Source organism: Choristoneura fumiferana, chromosome 12 (assembly GCF_025370935.1).
Source record: "Choristoneura fumiferana chromosome 12, NRCan_CFum_1, whole genome shotgun sequence".
Lineage (NCBI taxonomy): Eukaryota > Metazoa > Arthropoda > Insecta > Lepidoptera > Tortricidae > Choristoneura > Choristoneura fumiferana.
The window spans coordinates 4,747,323-4,766,899 of record NC_133483.1 but is presented as its reverse complement, the minus strand read 5'-3'; the positions used below and the strand labels follow the sequence as shown (position 1 = coordinate 4,766,899).

The following is a 19,577-nucleotide window of genomic DNA, read 5'->3' as shown; positions in this document are numbered from 1 at the left end:
TAAAATAACGGCAGATTGCTTTAAAAGGTGAACGTGAACAAGTTCAAGCCGGTATGCATTCAAGTAGAAACGAAGCTTCAAAGTTCTTACTTTAACTACGTATATTGCCTTAGTTGTAACCCCTGTATGCATTCCTTCGGAGTAGTCTATTGTGATATCTATTTAAACCAATCAGCCCTTTTGCTTTCTTATACTCGTTACGTGGCTGAGACAGTACCGTGTCTTAACTAATCAAAGTTCTATCTAACCTCATAAAAAGGTATATATATACATTAACTGACTGACAGACACGACACAGCACCACTGGGGTTAGAAACTTCAAATTTGACGGATATGTTTCCTTCCTTTTGTACAAGAAAGAATTTATACACTTATACATACATGCAAACATACATTTTTACCTTGAATATTATAAAAGTATACTTTTCCCTTATTTTGCCCTATTTTTCGAAATTATAAATGTTTTGTCGAGGTTGAATATCATTTAATATTATATCTGTATAATGTAAATAATAAGTAAGTACATTATTATTTCACTAAATACTGGCAAGCGCCCTAGCTGAAAAATGCTTAAATTGGTGAGCTCTGAAAAAGATCATTTAGTAAAAATAATCTTTGCTTTTCAAATAGCGCTATGTAAAATAAACAATATCTATATTTCAAACAAAAACGAGCACTAAAAATAGTTATTATATTAACGGTGCATGACTTTTTTGTGTTACTGTTGCGTGCGCATTTAAAAATACAAACAAAATGAATATAACACACAAACATCAATTATCCACTTCAATTATTTTGCCCGCCCTTTGTATCGATTGTTTAAACTTGCATTGCATTCAATCTCTTTTCCATTCGACTGCAAAATATTGGCCATGGATTAGCATCCACACAATGGATTTTGCATAGATATGCGTCGAATAGGCTGTGTTAGGATTTCGTTACACGCTATGCATCGTGTTACAAAGTTCCTCTTTGTTTATAGTTAATTTAAATTATTTCTAAAATCTCAATGACATTATGAATTATTCCCAAAATAAATATAAATTAATAAACCAGCTTCTTTTGAAACTATTATAAAGCAATCTCTTCAGAAAAAAAAAACATGTACAAAACCATACCTATATTTTCATAGCTGACTGTACTGCGGAGACAGAGTTTTTTTTATTTATTTATTTATATCATGCGCATTAGAGTAGTGCAATCCTAAATTTCTTGAAATTGCATTTAAATTTTCCTAGAAATTACCAACATTATATTACTTAATAGCAAAGATTTTATAGAGCTTTTTCACGAATGCATTTAAAAGGGCTGAAGATGATGCTATGTATTTTTTTAACTAACTATTTTATGTTTAAAAAAAAATACTTGCGATTCTTAAGGGTATTTCATTATAATACGAGTATACATAAGTACCTACTTGTTCTAAGCTCTCGAAGACGCTAAATAGGTGGGTATTTCTAATTTTTCTCTTAATTTCTATCTTTTTCCATGATCCATTCTAACAGTTCACTGTAACAACCATCTTTTTTTCTTTTGGACGTATTTCATCGAGTGTGCGGATACCTTTATTTTTGTTGGAATTCATTCGTCTATTTTTGGCTGGCCGCCTGAAATTAATCGACAGATATATGTGTGGGATTAATTTCCAGATATTTCAAAGCAAATCTTTTAATTTAATAATTGGCTTACTTTTAACTAAATAGGTAATTTCCACAACAAACTAATCTCTAAAATCAAAAGGTCTTATTCTGTGAGTGTTTTTTATGTGTGTATGTTTTTTTTTCATTTTACAAGTGCATTCGGAAAGATCACCATTAGCGAGAAGAATGCGCCGCAAGAAATTTGGTAGACACGAAAGGCTTGTATTGATTTGGTCTTGAAAAATATGATATTTAGGGGCTGTTTCACCATCCATTGATTAGCGTTAACCGACGGTTAAATGTGATGCCGTCTCCGTCTATTCGAACAAAACAAATAGAGACGGCATCACACCTAACCGCCAGTTAATACTAATCAATGGATGGTGAAACAGCCCCTCAATATTATTAATACCTATTATTAAGCATAGAAAAACAATCCAAACCCTTCTCTTTACTAAGTTAAACGACTACAGTAATGTTATCGCATAAGGCTCCATGTGCCCCTTTTCGGGTCGGAACCCTAAAAACCATGTTCACTTGTCAATTAAGCACAAAAACAAGCACTGTCCTCGAGCCTTTAATATTCAAATGGGAATAGTATTCAAATCCGGTCCCTTCCTCAAGATTGTCAGGGGCTATTCGGCAATAGAGTGGTTAGTCGTATACGCAAATTGACCGGAGACCCGCGTAAGCATTGCTCACAATCACAGCGATTGTGTGCCAGCAGGAGACATGATGACGTCATTAATCTTTCTGTAATGGCCGCCCAAATGCGGACGCCCGCTCGTCATGGGACATTTGCTAAAGCGACTCGGTTACATTAGATGCGACTACCTGAACACTGACTGGTTAGACATTTCAGTCCAGTTGTATTAAAAAAGGCACTCGGAAAATTAAAGGGCAAAACGTTAGAGCAATGACCTTGTGTACACGTGTGTCGTGTACCGGGTGTGGCCTGTAGTACGAGCAAAAAATTAAAACATAGATCGTCCTCGTCAAACTGAACAACATTAGTTCAGTGACTTTTAAAAATAAAAGTCTTTGATTTTTTCTTTTTTCATACAAATGAAATACTGCTATCCATGTACAGTCGAGTTCATAAACTTGTGAGCAAAAATTTGATCAAAAATATCTGAGCACGCTTCTGCGCCGTTAACAATAGAGTTCAGATATTTTTGATCAAAATTTTGCTCACAAAATGAACTCGACTATACGCCATCTTAGAACACAACTGACGTCGGTTCTCCTATGGTAGCCCGAAAAATTTTAATCCTATTTTCACTACCACTAATTTCATTAGCCCTAAAATGAAAAAGCCGAATTTTTAATTTTCCTAACTATACATTAGCCCTGATTTTAACATTCCAAATTTACGTTATATTTAATTTCACTAGCCCTAAAATCAAAAAGCCGAGTTTTTTATTTTCCTTACTATTCATTAGCGCTAATTTTAGCATTCCGAATTTACATGGTACCTAATTTCACTAGCCCTAAAATCAGAAAGCCAACTTTCACTAGTCCAAACATCAAAAAGATAAAACATTAATTTTCGTCATATGTATTGATTGGAATACCTTAATTTAGCAACATATTGAATGGCATCCATCCAACCTACTTTCCTAATGGGAGTTATCTTGGCTGCTATAAGAAAAACCTAACATCGAAGCCTTCTGAACCTAACCTATCCGAGTCGCTTCTGCTCCAAACCGTCTTGCTCACTCGCTTCACTCGCTCGCACGAATTTTATTTTATCTTTAGTACTAGTAAACATTAGTGTTCATAATCTTAGGTCTATTAATCTTTAGGAATAATCATTATTAGTGTAAGTAATATTAGAGCATTAAATATTTAGTGAAAGTAAACATTAGGGTTCATAACTTTAGGTCTATTAATCATTAGGAATAATCATTATTAGTTTCAGTAAAATTCGAGCATTTAATGTTTAGTACAAGTAACCATTAGGATGTAAAACTTTAGGTCTAGTAATCAATTCGGACATACAAGTTTAGGTGTCATGATATTAGGGCTAATGAAAATTATATCTAACGTTGGTATGCCTAGTGAAATTCGGTCTAGTGAGGGTGAACCACTGGCGTCGCCTGCCACGCTAGAAACATCAAGCATTATGATTTACATTGCTTCTTCGAATAAACTTAAAAGTGGAATAAAAAATAAAAAATAAACTATTTATTTTTAAAAGTCTCTGAACTAGTTGTTCAGTTTGAGGAGTATGATCTTTGTTTTAATTATTTGCTCGTATTACAAGCCACACCCGGTATAGAAAGACATTGCATTAGATGAACTCAATTAAGTCCTCGCGCTTCGGGTGGAACTTTTATAACTTGATATGGCCCAGTTTATCTACATCAGCGTCACTGAAACTTTGCCCAACCAAGGGACACACAGTTATACATTTTTAATTAATGAATTCACGTATACATCTTAGGTTCAATGAACTGAAACAATTACTTTGCTCATCCGCGATCTTATGATAGCTACATTTATGCAAGAAATGTGTGTTCATGCAGTTCCTCCACTTCCACACTGTAAAAACACACACAAATCACACAAATCCATCTATCACTACCACCACACTACACTGACGCGTTTCGAATTCAACCAGAGCTCATATTCAGAGCAACACAATCATTCACCATGCTATTAGGTGTTAGCTAACATTAACAGGAGACGTCCGAAAAATAACGCCTGATTCAATAAATTATTTAAGGTTCACTAAAAGGCACTATTTATAAAAACGTATCTTATCTTCAAATGCTAAAGTTTTTTTATGTCACTTCCTGTTTATTTTCCTTTTAGTTGCTACATTTTATTGACTGGCCGAGTTCTGCAGACGAAAGTATTTAACATTTTTATGTCGCATTCTTCAGACAGAGTAGTTACCTGCGCGGACACGCGAAGAATAATAAAGGAGCAAAATTTATATTTTATGGTTTTGCGAACAAAGTCGGCAAGTTTACGGTGGCGTCTCTGGGAGTCGTTTTGCACTGTTACGTATGAGGAATAAAATTGTGCTCCTTTAACACTAGGGGGCTGCACACAACGTCAACGGCAGCCAACTCCAAAGGCGCGTGATAAGTTGTTCCAAAGTTAAGTGAAGTGAAAAATTATGTGCACTCTCCTGAACGTAGGGAAGAAGTGGTTTTTCTTTCTAAATCAAGATATTGGGAGAATTGAATCTGTTTTGTATTCAGGGTGTAAGGCTATGCCACGGCGACGTGATCGATATGTATTACATGCCGTGTTTAGACTAAATAGAAATTTAGAAACATACTAAAAGCCTTGGCTAAGGTGTATCAGCTATTTTAAAGTGTACAGTTAATATATTGTTTCAAATGTTTAGTACTCATTTTGTATTGACAACTGTTGGAACCAATCCAATGCCGATTTAAAGATATTCAGAATTTTAAAAGGCAAGGTGATAAACAAAAGCAAAATAGCCACTGCCAGAGGGCGTTACGGATAAAAAGTACAATTTGTCCACGTCGCTCCATTTTTGAGACTTGTTGGTTTCCTTATCTTTGAATCAGCTGCACGAATGTAAAAGAACAATATTTACATACCGTTATCGATAACAATCTAACGGAGGAAATCGGAATAATATTATGAATATTTACAAAACGGCTAAATTTTTAGTGACTTGACTAACAGAAAAGAAAATGAAATAAATAGAAAGGATGAGCACATTCGATCCACGTCAGCTAAGTCAATCGGTACAATCTATCTATCTTTTTCTATATATATATAAATGAATGTTTGTCTGTATGTCCTTTATAGAATCGTAAACTATGCATTTGATCATGTGATGATCTTTAGCAAAGTTGTTGTGCATGAGCCCACGAAGGTTTCTGAGTTGGTACGACCAAAATTTGATGCGAGCGAAGCCGCGGGCAAAAGCTAGTTTATTAATATAATTCATCACTGATTTTTTCTATGCTAATGAAATTCGTTTTCAGTACAAATACTATGTTACATAATTTAGTCTGCTATGTTTCAGAAAGTTGTTGTGTAAATTTGAGTAAGAAACCCTGTAAAGTTTTTCATACTTTTAATTTATGTTCAAAGTGACTTCATCAACACCTAATAATTGAGTAACGGTACTAAATCACTGACTCATTACAGATTAAGCACAGCTCAAACCACTGGGGCTAGACTTAAAACCTGGCAGACATATTCCTTGATTATCATAGAGGCAAGTCAAGAAGGGAATTTCCGAAATTCTCACGAGATAAAGAAAGAACAAGCCGCGGTCTTGAATAAAAAGTCTAGTTTAAGGGTGTTTATGTAAATTTGCGCACTGAAATAATAAAATATTGCGAATTAATATGATAAGTGCCCTGTATTTGGAATCGGAACACACACTTACACTTACAACCTCTAACTTAGAATAAGTTTTACAAGTACAACACAGCAAACAAGTGCGAGCCAAACTTTGAGATAACATCGAACAGAGGAGCTACTACGAATTTCAAAATCAAAGTTCGTATCGAACTATCGCTCACTCTCGTCACTGTCACTCTCACTCTCGTATTAAATTAAATTAGCGTCAGCGGGACGGCAAGATACGATTTCGAATTTTGCACTTCGTAATATAGTACAGACCCCGGAGCGCACCGGCCTTAGAAAGAAATTTCCTCATATATTGTTTGAATACACTAAGGGCAGAGCACATATCATCTCGGATGATTGATAGGCTGCGCACACGCGAGCTTCTGCTTTATATTCAATTTATCTTGGGAACTTTGCTAACAACGGCCCAGCGCAATATACTTAAGTTCAACTGGATAAGACTGAAACACTAAGTTACAGTTTTTTATGCTTCTTGAAAATAATTTCTTATTGTATAAATTAGATTAAAGGTTTTGTCAGTGCATTTCTTTTCTTACATTGTTTGTCGCTCTTTCGCCGGTCTGTATAAAAACTAAACCGTGGTAGGTAGACGCTTAAAATTTTCAATGTGTGTGTATTACTTGTAGCCAATTTATAGAAAAAATAATGTAAAATTTACAATTAAGTAAAAAATTAAAGGAGGTTCCCAGTTTCCTCATAGAATAAAGTATGTTTTATGGCGTTTTATACAGGTTGGTAAATTACCTATCATGTGTGAGATAGACTCATACTTTGCCGGTTTTTTTAAGCCTACTACATTGAAAAGTGAAACAAGTTACGTTTCACTTGAAGCGCTCGAGAGCATGGCAATCCCATAATTTTTACCCGACTCGGTTTATTCTTTGGATATAATAGACAAGTATCTTACGTCAAAACTGAATTATAGTGAATTTTTCCTAACATGCCAGTCAAGTGACAAGTCTTTGTCTTGCTCTATAAATCATTCCCGCCAATCACCATGATTTCGCATTATTATATTTGTTCTGCAATATTATTTACACAATTCAAAGCAAACAACACTCAAGTAAACAACACTTAGGTAAACAACACTTGTTATATGTACTTTAAGTAGCTACGTCTAAAGTCCACAATTCGTTGGGTCTAGATGGAGAAGCGTAAGACGGACGGACCATTTTAATCGCGTTAACGTGACTCTGCAATAATTTAAGAAACGTCGCTACGGGCTTCTAATATAGAGCAGACGTTTTGGAGTTTATAATAATGACTAACTATACATACCTATACGTAATTATAATTTTACTTTTGAGTAAGCTCCAGAAAGTTGGGGATGTGTAGCTGGTTTTTTAGGGTTCCGGAGCCAATATGGCAAAAACGGAAAGTTTCGCCATGTTTGTCTGTCTGTTCGTCCGTCCGCGGCTATGCTTAGGGACTATCAATGCTAGAAAGCTGTAAATTTGCTCGGATATATATATGTAAACTATGCCGACAAAATTTTTTTTGGGTACCTCCCATAGACATCCAACCCTATAGTGTGGGGTATCGTTGGATAGGTTTTTTAAAGCCATTGATTGTGGATAGTGATTTGTTTGCGAAATATTCAACTTTAAAGTGCAAAATTTTCATGAAAATCGAGCGTCCCCCCCCCCTCTTTAATCTAAACCGGTGGGTGGAAAAATTTGAAAAAAATCAGTATGATAGTAAGTATATCAATCTTTCAAGGAAAACTATAACGGCTAAGTTTTCTTGACAATTATTAGTAGTTTAAGAGTAAATACGAGTAGCAGCCTAAGGTATAAAATATACCTAAACTTGGAAGATTCCGTATAAAATACGAAATCCTTAAAAAATATTACTTAATTTTTTCGTAATGGCTATGGAACCCTATTTTGGGCGTGTCTGACACGCTCTTGGTCGGTTTTTTAACCGTGTACTGCCGTTTCGCATAAAACATTTTCCCAATGTTTCATTTCCAAAGTATCACTCCGAAACCAAAAAAATTTCTCAGAATATTTTCTTATTGTTTTATAGAGCACAGAAGGTAAGGTTAGGTTTATTTTATGAAAGTTCTGAAAATAATATAGTTTCGGAGAAATTTGATACTGCCAAAACGGCAGAGAACCTTTTTTAACAAGTGAGCATCCGGCACTGTCTGGGTCCTGCTTTCACAGTCGTCCATAATGGATTTTTCCCGACTGCACGCCCACATCTCCTAATTTCATATAAAATTTTAAAAAACTAAAAAATGTCTATTGTGTCCAATTTTCGCTATTAGCAAATAAATAAATAAGTAATCAAGGACTAAAAAGTATCGCACGGCGTGACGTAAGGCGGCCTCTAGACGATCAATTATATTGCGCAATATTGCGAATTGTGCAATATTATTGACCGTTTAGGGTTAATATTGAAGATTAACGAATGCGCAATGATTGAACGAAAGTTTGAGCGAGTTTAATTTTTATTGCACCATATTTTTCCATAGCAGTGTAGGCAATAAGATAACATTGTGCAGTTCTTATTATTGTGTATCTTATTGTACAATAAAATGTATTGTATATGTTATTGTAGGTCTAAGGGCCGCCTAACACGAAACTAACTAACAATAATCTATATATTTTCATATTTTTTTGTTTAATTGACTGAAAAATAAAATATCTGTACAAATTTTCTGATAATCTAATTTTTCCCAAGAAACTACCCATTCGTCCCATGTCCATAGTCATTTTATCGATAGCTACTTAAAATTGAAAAGCCGTAAAGAATGTAAAATTGCAATTTAAAATTGCAACTCATCCATATTGCTAATTGTGATTAATATTCGGCAAGTTACAGCAATAAAAAAACGCAACCGTTATTCAATTCAGCACTTGGAATTGCCATTGTTTTTTTAACTCCGAACGTTGTTGAAAAACTTGTGCGGAATTTGTATTTTTTACTGGCCATTTTATCCCATGCTATATTAATATTTTATACAATTTATCAACTCACATATTATAACGAAGCAAAATTGCTTATAGTTTGATTCTCTGGATACCTAATGTACCTTTTTTTATTCTACTGGATGGCAAACGAGCAAGTGTGTGTGGCAACACCAGGGGATTGCAGATGCGTTGCCAACCTAGAGGCCTAAGATGGGATACCTCAAGTGCCAGTAATTTCACCGGCTGTCTTACTCTCCACGCCGAAACACAATAGCGCAAGCACTGCTGCTTCACGGCAGGATTAACGAGCAAGATGGTGGTAGCAATCCGGGTGGACCTTGCACAAGATCCTACGGCCGATATAAAACACACACACGCACGCAAGCACGCTAGGACGCACGTACGCTAGGACGTACGCACGCACGCACGTACGCAGACACTCACGCACGCTAGGAAGCACACACGCACACACGGACACTACGATACGTTGTGGTATATTACGAGTAAAGAGACGCTTTCTGTTATACATACTTTTATATCCTTGTTTGTAAGGCCAAGTCTAATCCCGTGGTGTTTGCTTAACACTCGTAAAACTTTCCTGTTGCTTCCACTAAATGGAACCGCTATATGTTTTTATTGTGTTTCCAGAAGGTAAGTATATAACAAAATAAGTTTTAAAACAGCCGTTTAAAAAAATAAACTTGAAAGTCAGATTTCGTATTATTATCTTATTCCAAAACTCGTAAAATAGTTGTTAAAACAGCAAGTGATAAGTTTTAAAAAAAATAGGAATACCGGTGAAGAGGTAAAAGTCTGGGTGCAGATTTATTTTAGTATGTATTAAGTTTTTAAGTTAGTTATTTAGTCTATAGTTCTTTTTTTTATAGTAACTTTTTCTTAATGTGTATATTGTTAGTTTCGGTTAATACAATTTTAATTTGAAGCATAATATAAACAGAAGATAATTTTGAAACAGCTCTCAGTTCTCTCCGAGGCAGAAGCGACATGTTCCTCAGATTGCCTCCAACGTCCAACTCCAACTGGCTAGATATAACTGCGTACAGAACTAGCAAAGCTATCAAAGTTTATAACATTGTCTAATACAGTGCTACATGCAAACGCAGGAGAACTTCGTATTGAACACAGGAACGTGGTCGTGGAACTTAGTGTGGATAGTGACTTGAATAAATTTGAAACAGTTCACTGAGAAGGAAGTGTATTGTTTCTTCTAGTCTTCCACTTAAAATATCCCAATCAAAATAAAAAATGCCCACTAGACGACACCCTGCTGTCACCTCTATTGCTAATGACGTAAGATTAAAGATGCCAACTATTGGGACAGTGACGAGCACACGTACGTTTACCTTAATGTCCAATATTTAAACTGACTGACTACCTATACCTAGATTTTTTTTAGGATACATGTCGCGCGAGCAGAGCGGTGGCGCGTAGTGTGCATGTTGCGGCAGCCGCCGAGTCGCGTGCTCCTGAGAAGAAGGGCTACGAAATAGCCCGAAACATGTAAAGCTAAAGTCGATTTAAGACGTGAGTTATCCGTTACAATATCATTTAATAGGATACATCCTATTGAATACATCGGATTACCAACCGTTTCTGGTATAATTATATAATTTATGTACAAGTACTTATATCTATGTGGTCCTACTAATAGATTTGTTTTTGTCTCGCATGGTAGCGACCAGTCCAAGGCCGCGCATATTATCATGTTATCTACTATATTACCATTCGTCTCAGAGTGAGTTTAGCGATCTAACGTGTGTCAGTGTGCCATCAATAGCGTTATAAACAAACCACTTTATTTATTTATTTTGTCAAAGTAAGTAAATGCTTCACTAGTTTTAGTTGTAGCGATTAATCTTTACATAATATCGAAGGAAAGAACTGTTAAAGTGACATTTTTTGAGTTTGACAGGAGAGCGTTTGAGTTTTTAGGGTTCCGGAGCCAAAATGGGAAAAAAGTAACCCTTATAGTTTCGCCATGTCTGTCTGTCTGTCTGTCCGTCCGTCCGCGGCTTTGCTCAGGGACTATCAATGCTAGAAAGCTATTATATTATAATGATAATATAATTATAAGTATGTATCAAAAGTAGTAGGTACTTATTATTATTTTTGTTATATTTTATTAGTTGGTCGAGAAAAAATATATTCTTTTATTTAATAGTCAGTTCCCAATCCGCACTGGGCCCACGTGGGAACTATAGCCCAAGCCCTCTTGTTCTGAGAGGAGGCCTGTGCCCAGCAGTGGGACGTATATAGGCTGGGATAGGATTTAATAGTCATTGTATTAATTTGTCTAGATGGTGAAATTATACAAATTGGACGCGAGTCCTCCGGCCAGAGCATGCATGATGGCATGCGATCTGTTCAGTGTCCCGGCTGAAATGGTAGACTGCAATATTATCGTCGGGGAACACATGACTCCCGATTTCCTAAAGGTAACCTTTTTAACTGGGAGGCACGAAGACTAAAAACATGAGTATAATTCATGAAAATAAATAGTCTGGCTAATGGAAGACGAACCTGCAAAACGCGGCAAATTAAAAAAAATAGTAACCACAAAATAAGTAATAGAACCAGCATGTACAAGTTCACAAGCTTCTCTGCCGTGCAAAAGTGACGTTTAGGCATAAGAATCGTCCCTGCCTATTGGAAAATAAGTAATTATTTAAAACGATATGTTGAACATAAAAAGGTTACGAATATTTTTGAGAAAAAGTGAATCTTAAGAACCACAATTGTATTGACCAGTTCTGAAAGGGATATTCATCATCATCATCATCATCATCGGCCTATCTTAGTCCACTGCTGGACATAGGCCTCTCCAGTTGCACGCCACTGAGCACTCATCCAGTTCTTGCCAGCTAACCTGCGAAGATCATCGCTCCACCTAGTCTGAGGGCGTCCTACGCCACGCTTGCCGATTCGCGGTCTCCACTCAAGAACTCGTTTGCCCCAGCGGTTATCAGTTCTTCGACTGATATGGCCGGCCCACTGCCACTTCAGTTTGCTTATCCGGTGAGCTTACCGGATAAAGGGATATTAGTATCAAAATATTTTGCCATGCCTACTAACCTTCAAACTCAGTCACCGCATCTAAACACTATATTTTCTGTTTAAACAGGGCTTCCCCCTCTGCTTGTTTTTGTTTGAATTGGCTTATGGTAAAAACAATCTGTCGCACACGATTGTTTTACCCGTGTTTTAGCAGTAAATTTCCAAAACCTCTATTTTATTTATTATACTCTATTATATTTTAACACACGAAGGTACTAGTTAAACTGAACAAATCACTGAATAGATATTAGTAAAAACTCAAGTGTCTGTTTTCTTACTCTTTGGTTTGTTTGCCCATGACATTTGAATAACTTTGCCACTCAAATAATAGCTGGGTTCAGCTTTCATTAGCCAAACTCTACAATACTGCTCGCTATAACAAATCGATGGGTCATATGTATAAGGGCCAGTGTTTTTTTTTTTCAATTTTGAGTTTTGTGCGTTATAGGTATCTATAAACTAAGTATAAAAAAGACCAACTTTGTTAGCCATGTATATATAGGGGTCGAACAACTTTTTCTTATCAATCTTTGCTGTAGTTATGTTCTCCTGAGTCATTCTTTAAACCCTAAGAAGGTATATAAAAATTAAAATTAAAATTTGCCAAACATGCAAGTTTCTGGTGGCTTTAAGCCCCTTCTATAATTTGTCATCTAATAAGCATGTTAGTAATATGACACAACATTTCTTCTTTTAAACTACATGTGATATTTACAGCACTTAGTTTATACCAGTATAATTTAGCAGTAAGTCCAAATGTCAGTAGTGAGTAAGTAGTGCAACCATTGTTGATTTAAATAAAGATATTTTCATTTTCATTTTCATTTTGATATATATTTAGATAGTGGATTAAAAAAACACTGCTATTTAATTATTTTTCGAGTTTCATTGACGTAAAATAGCCGAACTAGATATAATTTAAACGTAAAAAGGCTAAACGTACGTTTGATGCTTTTACGCGGTATATCCCGGGGCAGTTTTTTTTATCTGTGGGCATGACGTGCGGTACCTCGATACTACATCGTAATGTGATTGTATGACTTTTTTTTTCAAATTTCTCCAAGTGTCTTGGGTAACGTATTTTTTACCAAAGATCTTAAAGTTGAACGCGTATATAAGCCAAAGTACCACATAGATCTTTTTACTGTCTTTTAAAACACAAGTTTATTTCCCGGAAATTCAGGTATATATGGGCGTATGTACAATAACTTTTAATGAAAAAATACTTTATTAAAATTTATTCGTTGTGGTTGAAGGACAGAGTAAGTACTTACTATTAGCTAGTGTGCCAAATTTTAGAAGTCTCGAATACACCATCTCTGAGTTACGACAGTTTTTGACTTTGAAAGCCCGTCCTGTAGACTAAGGATTTAACACTTAAGCCTTTATACGTAGAACCCATCGAAATAATCATCTCTTGTAGTAGGTATAAGAAGAAATGAATGGATTTCTATCAGTGTGGCAGGAACTATTGTCAAAAGAACATTGGTATATATTGTGCCTCCATAGTGCTTATTGCAACTGCACTCTTCTGATAATGAGATAAAACAGCATCCTCCTTATATATCACTCAATTTTTTTTGGCAAATTGTGAAAGATAAACAAATACCTACACCACAGATAAACTGAAGTAACATTTAACGTACTTATAGAAACACTATTCAATTTACACATTTTTTTTTAAATATGAGTTTTAACTTGGTTAAACATCGATTATCGCGTGGGCAATAGCTTTTAAAGCCTAGTAGGTACTAGTTTAAGTTTACTGTTTTCGCTAAGTCGGCTGGTGAACCAAAATGGGTTGCAAGTAGTAGCAAGTTTATTTCATTTGGAAATTTATTGTCCTTGTTTTAGAAAAATCCGACACACACTATACCAGTCCTGGAAGACGGCGATCTGATAATACATGACAGGTATCTCATTTTAAAGAATACTAAATAACTATGATAAACATCTTAGAGCTTGATATTTTATGTATTTTTTTTTTATACAATTATAGGCTTGCGTTCGGCCACAATCACGCCTGATGGAAAGCGAGGATGAGGCCTACGATGGAGCACGTTTGCCTAGTAAATGCTCATTCACCCTAGATTTAAAAGCGGCCAAATTACCATACTTACTAATATTATCCCGTCGCGCGTCGTGCGACTAACGACTTTTTTGGATAATTTTGGACTAGAACCCTATGTTAAAGGGTGATCGAAACTAGTAATATAAACTGACTAATCACGAGTATAATATGTAGATATGCGTCACTGCAGCGCGCAGGGCGTTCTGATCTGATCTGAGAAAATGTAGCGTCTCTGTTAATTAAACAAAAAAAAGTTGAATTTTTTGTCTAACAATTTTTCTTCAGTGTTCCTAGAGATAAGACGAGGGTACCCTCTATTAAAACTCATAGGAAATAGAACATTGTGTCTTAAGGGCGGTAAACAAGAAATTACGAACGAGAGTCTATTAAAAGTGCCGCCCTCCCCCTACCTCAGCATGTGCCTGAGCCGCGTGTGCATGTGGTCCTGCTGCTACACCATGCGCAGCACCTTCACTAGGTACGGGCACGGACTCATTTACCGACCTTGGGCTTCATGACAAGCCAATTAGTACGGGCAATGACTCATTTACCGACCACGGGTTTCATGACAAGCACATTAAGGTCGAGGGTTTTATTTGGGGGGTTGCAACCAAGGTAGCCTGCATGTTTCAACGCTGTTTACGTGCAAGTGTGATGAAAAAGTTTACATCTTTATATAATAAGTGTTTATGTTTTCTAGCCATGCGATCCTGATGTATCTCGCTGACGTATACGGCAAACAGGATTCACTCTACCCTAAAGACTTAAAACAACGAGCCCTCGTCAACCAAAAGATGTTCTTCAACAGCTCCATCTTATTTCCAAGATTACGCAACATCTCGGTAAATCATATTTAAGCTAATTTTTATAATTATACTTTGCAAAGTAATGTTAAGCCTGTCTTGAAAGGGTAAATGTTGCAAGTTTTGTGTTAAAGTAACTGATAAGTCGTTTGGGAGTTGATGAGAAGATATATTTACGGTATAATAAAATATCTTATTATTAATGCAGGCTTGTATGTTAATCAATTTAAATAAGATGTAATAATAAACGTAGATACCTAAATGGAAAAGAATAGTAAATAAGTTTTTGATAAAAAAATATTTTTTTATACAAGCTTTTTTTGCTGACTGTTCTTTTTGTTGAAAATACTTGCATTGTCATCCTAACTACATATCTATACCAAATTTCAAGTCAAGCTGATTATTAGAAGTGGGTCAAAATGAACTTGCAAGTTTTGACCCAACAAACAGGGCATGTTAAATAAAAGCTTGTAAATACACCTAAGTGTAAGGATATAGAATAATTCATCTTGTTTTTATGTTTCATAAAATACTAAGCATGTAAAAGTCAAGAGAATATTTAAAAAAAAATGATTCTTTGCATTTCCTAGTCCTGTATAGTTTTATTGTTTTCTTTTCAGTCTCCCCTTTTGCTAGAAGGGGCAAAACCAACGGAAAAGCAGTATAAAGCAATAGATGAGGCTTACGGATTTTTGGAAGAGTTTTTGTCCCGAAACAAATATGTGGCAGGAAATAAAATGACGATAGCAGACATAGCAGCATACGCTACAAGTTCTACGCTCGGCATTATGTTGGAATTGGACGTGAAGAAGTGAGTCTAACTAAAGTATTTGAATCAATTTTAGCGGAAGCAGAGGTAGTAGGACCTTGTGCAAGGTCCGCCCGGATTGCTACCACCATCTTGCTCACTAATCCTGCCGTGAAGCAGCAGTGCTTGCACTGTTGTGTTTCGGCGTGGAGGGTAAGACAGCCGGTGTAATTACTGGCACTTGAGGTATCCCATCTTAGGCCTCTAGGTTGGCAACGCATCAGCAATACCCCTGGTGTTGCAGATGTTTATGGGCGGTGGTGATCTCTTACCATCAGGAGACCCACTTGCTCGTTTGCCATCCAGTCGAATAAAATAATAATAATAATACTTTAATGATTTTGGTATGCTAAGCCATGTAAGCCTACTGATTTTGGGTTTACTTTTAATTCACAACTGTTTACCTAATATTTCTGAAACTGTTAATATTTCAGGGTTTAAATAAAACTAACCTAACCTAACCTTAAGGACACGATGGCCCTGAAATAAATCCTGAAATATTTACAGTTTTAGAGTTTCGAAATGAAAAGTTGCGAAATGAAACAGGTTGTCAAACGTTACGTGTTGGGAAAAGGCAGTACCCGCAGATTTTGACATTATAGCCTCTCAAGCAGAGGGTTGCGGGTTCGATCCCGGGCTTGCACCTCCAAGTTTTTCGGAATTCATGTGCGACATCACATATTTAATTTGCCTAGAGCTTCACTGTGGAACCCTGCACACGAGTTCAAAGCAATTCAATGGTGTGGGTAAAGTTTCCAATCTCACTGGGCCTGCATGGGAATTACAGCTCCAACCGTCTAATTCTGAGAAGAGACCTGTGTTCAGTAGTGAGGCGTATACAGGCTGCGATGGTGATGAAATTTCATCAAATCTTTCTAAGTCTATCATTACACAAACAATTTAATTTAGCTGTTTTTGCCTTTCTCAGATATCCTAAAATTGAAGCTTGGCACAAAGAGATGGCAAAACAATCGTTCGCTCAGAAGCAGAATGCAGCTGGAAGACAAGAATTTAAACGTGTTTACGACGATCTCATGAGTAAATGATTGAAGAAATACCTTCATTCAACGCAAAAGTGTATATATTAAGAAACACGTTATCTGTCCGTTTATCTAAGTGTTTAATAGGTAATACCAAAGTGTTGTGAAAATGTATACGTTAATATTATACTTTATATTTTCCGGTGGACTTTGATTTAACATTGATTAAATATATTATCAGACCTGAGATAAGTTATGTACATAAAGATTAATTTATGTGGTTATTCCAGTTCCAGAGTAACAACTTGTTATTTTTAACCGACTTCAAAAAAAGGAGTAGGTTATCAATTCGGTTGTATTTTTTTTCGCTATCAGTTTTACACCACACCTAGCTTGTAAATAGTTTTCTATTGGTAATCCAGAGTTGATTTTAATACGTCTAAAAAAATAAATAAATAAATATACATATTAATAAAAAGCGACTTAAATGCAATTTGATGCAAAGTACTTAGCTTAGGTTTTAGAGGCGGGGAGGGGGAGACGCTCGGTTTTAATGATAATTTGCAATTTAAATTATTTAAAATATTTCGCAAAAAAAAAACTGAATCGAAAAATCGTCTTCACAGCCCAAAGATATTCCACACCATAGGGTTGGATAAGAAAAAAAACATCCCCACTTTACGTCTAGCTAACCATTTATATCCGTGCAAAATTACAGCTTTTAGCACTGATAGTCTCTGAGCAAAGCCACGGACGGACATAAAGACAGACAGACAGACATGGCGAAACTGTAAGGGTTCCGTTTTTTCCATTTTGGCTACGAAACCCTAAAAACGACAAAGATGAAGCACGTCAAAGTCCGCGACTGGGGGCACGTGACGTCACGCCGTGCCAAAAAGTGTTTCACGGACACAACAAACAAGACGGACGGAACGAACGAAACGGATACAACTGTACAAGGCTCAAATTCGGCCTCACTTTGAGTATTGCTCTCATCTTTGGTCTGGTGCCCCTCAATATCAGCTCCTCCCACTTGATCGTCTACAGCATAGGGCGGCTCGTATTATCCGATACTCTCTGGGAAGCTTGACCCTCTAGCTCTCCGCAGAGATGTTTCTATATATCTCTCTTTGCGTTTTCTATAATAATATGGCCTACAACGGGGAGTGCTCTGATGAACTCTTCGGGCTGATCCCGGCTGCTAAATTCCATCACCACACTACTCGGCATAATAGTGGCTTCCATCGAAATCATCTTGATGGGTGGCGGTCATCCACCGTGCGATTTAAGCGTTCCTTTTTACTTCGCACATCTCATTTATGGAACAGTTTGGCGGCCGAGGTTTTTCCAACTCATATGGCTACCTTCAAAAAGCGAGTGTACCATTTCTTGCAAGGCCGGCAACGCATCTGCAGTCCTGATGGTGCTGCGGATGTCTTATGGGCGACGGTAATCACTTAACATCAGGTGAACCGTCTACTCGTTTGTCTGCTATTACATAAAAAAACGGAGTCACGTCACGCGAAAATAACTAGCTATATCTTCATATTTTTTGGTTATTGACAAAAGAAAAAATACTTGTCTAATATTTTTAATGACTAATTAGTTTTTTTTTTACTTTCATCAGATTACCAACCATTTCTGGTATAGTTATGTATAAGTACTTAAGTAGGTATATTTAATTGGTTTAGCTAATAGATTTGTTTTTATCTCGCATGCTAGCGGCCAGTCCAAGGCCTAATGGCTAATATATAATTATTATGTTATCTACTATATTTCCATTCGTCCCAGAGCGAGTTTACCGTTCTAACGTGTGTCAGTGTGCCAGCAATAGCGTTATCTTTATTTCATCAATTTATTTCCATTCAAAGTAAGTAAATACTTCACTAGAATGTATGTAGTATGTAAACTCTTTATTGTACAAAATAAGTAAACAAACACAATTGACAAACATTGACATTTATATACAGTTTTAGATGGAATGATTAATCTTTACATATCGAAGGAAAGAACTCTTGAAGTGTCATTTTTTGAGTTTGACAGAAAACTGTCAAAAAGCTCAAAAAGCTTTATAAAATAAATCTTTTTGAGCTGATATTAAATGATATTGTAACGGATAACTCACGTCTTTTTGAGCTGTTTTATAAAGGTGCACATTATTTTTAAGTCAAGTTGTATCTATGATTAAATAATAATGTCATTCTCAAAAATCTTGAAATTCTGTAATAAGTACCTAAATATCGCTGACGTAGCATAGCGAGTAAAATATTTTAGGAAGAAATATTAATTTCATATTTTTTTAATAATCTGTACAAAGATCAGCAAAACAACTTATTATCTACATGTATCCATTTATTTTTCTGATTGAAGCAATTATAGTGTAAGTGCAGGTCTGCAGAATATATATTTTTTATACTTATTGTATTTTCTTAAGACAATTACGTAGTTCTTCTTCAAAAATCTTCAAGGAATAAAATATAGTGATAAATTACGTATTATAATATGCTAGCTGTTGTCCGCTACTTAGTCTGCGATGAATTCTCATTATGATTCATCATCATCATCATCATCAGCCCACAGCAGTCCACTGCTGGACATAGGCCTCTTCCATGGCGCGCCACATCACTGTCTTCAGCCCCTCGCATCCATCCATCCATATGCATCGCATCCATTATGATTATGACATAGATAATATGACATTAAAGTACTTACCTTTTGAGTTGCCCTGTGTTTTTCTGTTTTTTTTTCTGTAAATAAATTATTAAGATTATTATTATTGTATTTTAGTATAATTGTGGTGTTATTTGTGCTTATTAATGGAAAATTATTAATGCCTACGTAAATACACATTATTATTATTATATAGTTAAACTAAGATATAAAAAAATAATACAAATAAACCACATAAACACAC

General features: G+C 35.8%; 1 protein-coding gene across 1 annotated transcript in view; it reads left to right on the top strand.

The window, feature by feature from the left end:
* Positions 1-10,658: 10,658 nt before the first annotated feature.
* The window catches only part of LOC141433663 (glutathione S-transferase D7-like), a 12,940-nt gene continuing 4,021 nt past the window's right edge, over positions 10,659-19,577 (top strand). Inside the window, exons 1-6 of the mRNA XM_074095765.1 lie at positions 10,659-10,763; positions 11,245-11,382; positions 13,856-13,914; positions 14,773-14,914; positions 15,496-15,686; positions 16,612-16,726. Of these exons, the coding sequence (XP_073951866.1) occupies positions 11,245-11,382; positions 13,856-13,914; positions 14,773-14,914; positions 15,496-15,686; positions 16,612-16,726 (645 nt within the window). The 5' untranslated portion in view covers positions 10,659-10,763. The remainder of the gene's footprint in view (positions 10,764-11,244; positions 11,383-13,855; positions 13,915-14,772; positions 14,915-15,495; positions 15,687-16,611; positions 16,727-19,577) is intronic.